The sequence below is a fragment of the Sesamum indicum genome, linkage group LG1 (assembly GCF_000512975.1).
Source record: "Sesamum indicum cultivar Zhongzhi No. 13 linkage group LG1, S_indicum_v1.0, whole genome shotgun sequence".
Taxonomy (NCBI): domain Eukaryota; kingdom Viridiplantae; phylum Streptophyta; class Magnoliopsida; order Lamiales; family Pedaliaceae; genus Sesamum; species Sesamum indicum.
In genome coordinates this window covers 11,359,844-11,367,408 of record NC_026145.1, presented here as the reverse complement: position 1 = coordinate 11,367,408, position 7,565 = coordinate 11,359,844, and the positions used below count along the sequence as shown (strand labels likewise).

Genomic DNA, 7,565 nt, shown 5'->3' with positions numbered 1-7,565 from the left:
GCAGTCCTAAGATCAGCTTTCGTCTAACAAATCAGTTCTCCCGTTAGTCGAAATTCATCAAATTTACTGATATTAACAATATATATATATATATATATATATTATATACCCTCAATTGACTTATAGTAGGTCAAACAAATATTTTATGACCAAATTATTTTCATACATCATCACTGGTTAATGCATGTGATGAGGTATATCTTTATAGTTATAAGCGTAGTTTAGTCCAGAAAAAATATTTGATTTGCAATAAGTCTATCGATGGTAAATATCAATTTTCATTCAATTTTTTTTGGTAGTATTAACAAATTCAAATATTTATTAGATTGAAGCAAATCTCAAGAGTGCTAGATATAATTTTCTAAACAATATAAAATCCACGTGCAATTATATTAAATTTTAGGGAAGGAAAGTATAATTATCCCAAAAGTATATTAATCAATATATATACTCATTAATAGTAATTACTATGAAAATATAAAAGTAAGTAGTATTAATTAAAAGTAATTATGATTTGATGTGACCCAACAACCATAAAAGTATGAATTTTACATAAATTATTGATATGGGTGTTTAGTTTCATTTTCAACAACAGGTTACATGGGTTTTAGTACAGATTATCTGATTCACCGCCGAAACAAAGCAATCGAAAGTTATCTCGAATTTACACTTTAAAATGACCGATTCACCTTTCGTTCAATACTACAAAGTTTGATTAAACATTCTAAAGTTTTGATAAAAGCAAGAATCACTAATTTTGGACTGATATATCTTAAAGATAAACGTAATTTACAGATTATTTTCTGCAGCTTCTCTTCCATGTTACAATACAGTATGCTTTCTTTAATTCATCTTATATATCACTTTCCCAAGAAATTAAGACAAGAGAGATTTTTCAAAGAGTATTCCTTTGCTAAAACAAAAATAGAGACAACTTATTAGTGTTCATGCACCTCTCCTCTCGTTTTCTTTCTTTATTTCTTGTGGGTTCTACACCCTTCTAATGCTCATTATCACTATATCTATACCTATTTATGCAAGTGGGTGTCTGTCTAAATCAAATCCAACATCTAATCAGTTTCAAAAATATCTTATAAGATATTTTAAAAAAATTTAGGTAAACAATCTCTTAATTTAGTAGTAAACTTATATAATGCATGTTGGAAATAGCATCTGTACTTTTTGATGAATCCAAATATGTTGCAGTTTCATGCACAACACTTCAATGATGGTCAGGTAAAGAAACAGGCAAGTCGTTGTAGTATAGTGGTGAGTATTCCCGCCTGTCACGCGGGCGACCCGGGTTCGGTCCCCGGCAACGGCGTTTTATTTTTCACTATAATTAGAATAAACGAAAAAGAAGAAATTAGGTTTTCCTTCTGTTGTGGAGAGGAGAAGAACAAGCAAAAAGCAAAAGTACTATAGCGTCGCCTGAGAGATTCGAACTCTCGCGGGGAAACCCCATGTACTTAGCAGGCACACGCCTTAACCACTCGGCCAAAGCGACAATGATGCCTAAGGTCACTTTTATCATTTTATTTAATCATTAATCTTGAAAAGTATATTTCAATTGATCAAATTAAACCATATGAAAAAAAGAAGGGGACACAAAAGTCAGAGAGTGAAAAGTAGAAATTGATGATAGAATCCAAACTAAAATTAAAAGAATAAAGACACTAAGCAAACATTTTTTTATTAATAACAGTATACATTATCAGTTTTTAAACTTTAAAAAAAAAATACTATTATTAAGGAGTTAATCCGTTCAAAATTCAATTCGACATTTTAGCTCATAATCGGCTTCTACAATGCCGTAGCGATTCACTAACTCAAAGCGTCTCGCTACCAGAATCTAGTTTCACCATGCTCGACTACCCCTTGAAATTAAGTTAATTTGTACGACTTTCTAGAAATCTACTTTAATCCGGAATCATATATTTGAATAAAATAATATTGGGTAAATAATCAATATTCTTAGTTTCATATTTGTTAACTTAGTTATTTATAATATATATATATATACTTATACAAAACCCTGTTTGATCAAAATGTAAAGACTAAAGAGCAACAATGCTTTTAGTTCTCTATGTAAAGGATATATTATAAGAGTGAAGAAGAAGATGTGATATATTATGCATATCAAAGAAAGAGAATATAGGAATTTACAAGTCAACTGTCATTATCCTCAGTTTGTGTCATTTCTTGCCTTTTTTGAGGCAATAACATATCCAAGTGCTTCACCATATCTAGCAATTATATGATTCTCCTTTCCCATTGCTATGATCTTTTTCTGGAAATTTCAATGTGGATTATGTAGGTGCAAATTTACATCATTAAATCAATATATAATAAGCATTATTACGTGGCTAAGAGCCATAGTAAAAATATTTATCATAACAAATATTTTAGCCGGTTTTATAAATACTACGGCCAACAACTATTGTATGGTCGTGATTAATGACTATTTGCTACAACTATTTTTATTTTAATCATAACACATAAATATGATTAAATGTTGCATTTTTTTTATAGTGAGGTACAAGTCAGTAGTTGTAACTCTATTTTCATGTAATAATTTTTTCACCAAAGGAATTGGTACCGCAGGGTCAACTTGTGTATATACAATTAAATAATAAAGTAAATAAATAAATGGAGAAAAAGCTTCTAGGATCTTTATGTATATAGAAGGGGCAAATGATTTATTACAATAAAATATTTTCTTGAATATATTGGGGATGTAAATTTTATACACGTATCATATATGTATAGATAGAATATAACGTGCAACAACATTGCTTAAAATCTTAGTGATGAGGTCGCACAATCCGGGTCGGGTCGCTGAACCCTTTTTCGAGCTTTCTATAAGTGGATTCTGAGAATAGAACGCACGTTAGGCTTGTTGGGTAGTCCTAACTAAAGCTCTCCGATGCTTAAGTTAGAAAAGGTGGGGTCGAAAGCGATCTAAGAAAAACTGATGAGATTGAAAACATGATAAATGTACTTGCCATAAATATTCATAAATCTTGGTATTTATAGTATACGACACCGCATGGTAAAGTGCCACGTGGCATCATTTGGGTGTCCTGGTTTCAGGAAATCCAACGATTGACAAAGCGGGCAGAGCGGTTAGACCATGCGCGGATCTCCCTCAGCTGCAAATATCTCAAAAAATAAGTGCAATTTGATCTTTTTGACTCTACTAATGTAATTATCCTCATCACTTAGTTGGTTATTAAAATTCTCGAAACTAAGAGGAATCATATTCTATGTGCATATATTTTATCTTGAATTAATATTGTATTTTATATTTACTTCATATATATATATATATATTATATGTAAATAATTACAAAGAATTACTATATTCCAATTTTACTATATACTTTATGATAAATTTAGTATATTTTTTAAAAAATATCTTTGAATTAAATGAATAATTATATTTATATTTATAGTGTGATTGATTGAGCAACTGGTCATTCCACTGCCATCTTGCAATCATTGAGAATTGGGCTAAAATAGAAAACTAAAGTCTTACCTCATGACTTGCAAATTAATGGGGCATTGTTAAGATGGTAGTTAGCCACAAGAATATCATGATGGGGGTTAGGTGCAAGAAGTTGATATTCATGAACAATGCGCCTTGCCTTCAATAATTGTGCCTAATTCTTGAAAATACTCAAACATTTCAAATATGTCCTATTTATTTGATGTTCAGTAATAATCATAAAATTATATGTTTGAACATTGTCATTACTTAGTGTTGGAAATTATTGGTTAGTCATAACAAAATTTGATATTAATAATTAATATATTAATTGTTAATAATAAAATATTTTGATATTATAGTTACCGTCTCACCGGAAATATACCAAATTATGTACCTACAAAAATGGGGCAGAATTTTTGCAACAAGCTCTAGAACTAGTATTTTATTTTTCGTTCCATAACACAAAATAATTTCTTTACAATTATCCAACATATAACCAAAATTACTTGCTAGGGTTCTTGATATTTTTCGATTTTTCTCATTTTTTGTCCCTTAATTTCTTTCATCAATGTGCAGATTTACGAAATTCTCCTCCATCCTCATTCACAACCTTCCTCCACCCCACAATACACCGTGGCCTCGACCAGGGTTAAAGTTGGAATACAGCTCTCCGACCGAGTTAGCACGGCGCCCTTCATGTTGAGATTCTCTCTTTTAGTGATCGGACTGCTCGGCATTGACCTGAGAGACTTCGGGCTCTCGAAACTCTTCCTCAGGATCTGCCTCATGGCCCGAATCAAATGCACAGTGGGATCCTGGGGCGGCCCTGAGGCCCGAAACTTGCTGCAGAAGCTCAAATGCCGGGCCATAGCTTCATCCGGGCTTATCAGCGTTTGACAACGCAAGACTTCGTCTTTCACAGCCTCCGCACAAAGCCCGCAAATCCATTTACCGCCGTATCTGATGAAGGACAAAAGAAAATTCTGTATGAATACACCGACAAAAGAACTAGCTAGTAGAAACACTGCTATGAAGATTGATTACCTCTCTCGAATTGTCTCTATGTATGAAGGGGTGCATTCTTCGGTAAGCCCGCAGCAGTCGCATTTCACAAAGTCCACCTCATTTTGGGCCGGAAGTTGTTTATTTACGGGCCCGTCAGTCCCGGGAGTTATCACCATGGCATCATTAACTACAGTAGCTGACATCCCTGGAAAAACCACCAAAATCAAGAATCCTGAGATGGGCGTTGCAGAAAAACAGAGTTCAAACACTCAAACAAGAACAGTTACCAGATGAAGAAGAAGATGACAGAGATTTCTGTGTATTAAAGCACTGATCTTGAATATAAACAGAATCAATCGGGCCTAGCTCAAAATCCCTCTTAGGCTAAACCCCAAGAGAAGAAATTCAAGAAAAAAAGGAAAACTATATCTCTGTTTTTCTCTATCTCTCTTTTTCCCACTCGCCTTCTTCCACCTTGTTTTCTTCAGGGATGAAGAACGCGTACATGAAAGACATTTCAAAAAACCCTTTTTTTTTTTCTGTCAATCAACAGCCCGAAAAGAGAAAGAGAATTTCACTCATTCAATCAATTTCAAGACAACGGAAAGATGGATTCTTCTGGGCTGGCTGTCTTCCACGACAGATTCTTGCTGAGAATGGAGGGGCGGGGGAAGAACAATGGAGACAGAGAGAAGTGTATGTATATAAACAGAAGGAATTTGTTTCTGTTGTATTGTGTGGAAAGAAGGGTTCAATGATTGGCGGTCTTAGAAGGGGTTTGGAGGGGGAGGGGGCCGGGGGGGGGGGGGGGGGGGGGGGGGGGGTAGGGTAGGGTAGGGTGGGGTGAATTCTGGCCGTACATTGGTGGATTGCCAGCACGACGTTATCTGTGTTTGAAGAACTGTCCATGTATTTTTCCAGAGAATATATTTTGCTTTAAAATTTTATTATGCCATGATAGCCAATGAATGGCAGCCACTTCAAGATTCCGACGTGTATTTTTCCTTTTTTCTTAATAGTTTCCATTTTGGTCTGTGGGGAATATTAAATTAATGAAGTAATTAATGTAAATGGTCGTAATTAGAATAATTAATTGCGTGTGTGTTCACACTTAATCATGATGACTTTTTTTTAATATCGTTCATTATTTACGTTCAACCCAACTACTAATTTAATATATTAATAATCAGCAGAAACTAATCTTAAATATTTTTTCATATCAATCGGTGTAAATGTTCAATCCGATACACCATATACCTCACAGAGAAAGAGTATAAGATCCTGACTCGAGAAAGAAAATGCTATTAGCTCTGAAACCTCTCGATCAAACAACTTCTATTCAAGACGGGAAGAAATCATCGAAATCAATCAATATATTCAAAATAAACAAAAAGAAAAGATATTATTATTACAAACAAACTATCAAATCACGTTTATGGGACTCGAACTCACAATTTTATAATTATGAGATTTCAATCAAACCGTTCAAGCAAAGCCTCGTTGGCCTTAATTATGATGAATCGTCAACTCAAATGGTTTGCTAATTATTTCTTATGGTGCACGTTTCTTTTTTTTATTATATTTCTTAAATGATTTTGTTTACTGGTTTTTGAGGAATAAGCTAAGGAGATTCCTTATATATAATTAAATGAAATGGTTGGCTGATGAACTAAGTAAAATTATACAAGTTAACAATGGAGTTGTCATTGTCATTATATTGCTAATATTATTTTTTAATGAACTTAGAAAAAAAAATCTTGAAAGATTCAGATCCTTGAAAATGGATATTCCAAGTGTTGTCTAAAATAAAAATTATACGTCGGTATTCTTTGTGATTATGTCAATTTTATCAATAGAAATATCATTTTCAAGAATTCTATTAAAAATGAAAAAAGAAAAATTTTATCTACTTAAAAAATATTTATTTTAAATGTTTAGGAGATTTGAGTGTTATCGCAGGCGTATTCGTGGATCAAAATATCTATTCTGAGAATTAAGGGCCACTCATTCTTTAAAGTTGATTGTTCATGGTAGAGGTCAAAAGTGTTTATTTCAAGAATTTAGGGGATCTAAGTGTTAATTTGACATAATTTTGCAGAGCAAATTGCTTAATTTAAAAGTTGAAAGAGTAGTTTGATCAGGGTCAAAATGATAATTTTTTAAAAGTTGAGAGGGCATAGCGCTATTTAGAAGTATTCTTCATTATTTGAAAAATTATCGATATTTTCTAATATTTGCTATAATTATGTAATCATTGAACGGTATATAGTGGAAATTTCAATTTTAGCTTTATTGAAATTTTAATTTTTTTTAAAAAAATTGAATATTGGACGGTCATTATTATTATATATAAATTTAATATAAAATTTGGATGAAACTCTAATACTACCCAATAGAATGAGTTAATTAGTGAAGAAATGTTATTATTATGGGGTATCAATAATTTTATAATTATATCAAATAAAAAAAAAACTCAATATAATTTATCTTACATTCTTAGAAAAAATTAAATAAATTTAGATTACAAGGAACATACACATGTAAAGCAAACCAACCAAAAAAGTGAAATGATTACAAATTCCAAGTGGGCGATCTAGTTGGCCACTTCAATTATTTGATTTGGTGCAACATATCGATGGAAGATAAATGTGTGTGCACCCCATTGACCAATTTAAGGCTTTGTTTGGATCATGGTAAATTACACTTTTTTAGGCACGATTTTGGTCTCTAATTTTTATAAATTATTATATTTTTTGTCCAACTAATAAAATTATGGTTAAAACTAACGGAATTGGAAAACAAAGCTATGTTCTTTGCATTTGAGCAAATCCAATTCAGATATCACCGATTTTGCGAAAAGCGATCTTCTCGTTTTTTAGCTTGGATGTTGAAATTTGGGAGTCAGAGCAGTGAACAGAAGACCCGTGTTTCTTGGACTATTAGATGTGGTTACAAGACATCACCTTGTGCGACAAAATCGGTTCTTTTCCTAGACATATTGTTGAAGAGGACTATTCCGGTGAGGTCGTGTACATGGAAAAGTCAATTGGCGAGTCCGTTGAGCAGCGCG

General features: G+C 32.6%; 1 protein-coding gene and 1 non-coding gene across 2 annotated transcripts; both read right to left on the bottom strand.

Annotated features, from left to right (window-relative positions):
* Positions 1,426–1,507, bottom strand: TRNAS-GCU. The gene has a single exon. It is a non-coding gene; the product is annotated as a tRNA-Ser (tRNA).
* LOC105163095 lies at positions 3,904–5,226 on the bottom strand. The gene is made up of 3 exons (XM_011081321.2): positions 4,783–5,226; positions 4,535–4,700; positions 3,904–4,450 (listed from the first exon to the last, which is right to left on the bottom strand). Exons 2-3 carry the CDS (start codon positions 4,696–4,698, stop codon positions 4,090–4,092), a joined length of 525 nt encoding a protein of 174 aa, XP_011079623.1. The 5' UTR covers positions 4,699–4,700; positions 4,783–5,226; the 3' UTR covers positions 3,904–4,089.

Coding starts and splice junctions, on each gene's coding strand:
- LOC105163095 (XM_011081321.2), bottom strand. CDS start 4,698: ATGTCAGCTACTGTAGTTAATGATGCCATGGTGATAACTCCCGGGACT. Junction 4,451..4,534: donor ATAGAGACAATTCGAGAGAG/GTAATCAATCTT, acceptor GTCCTTCATCAG/ATACGGCGGTAAATGGATTT.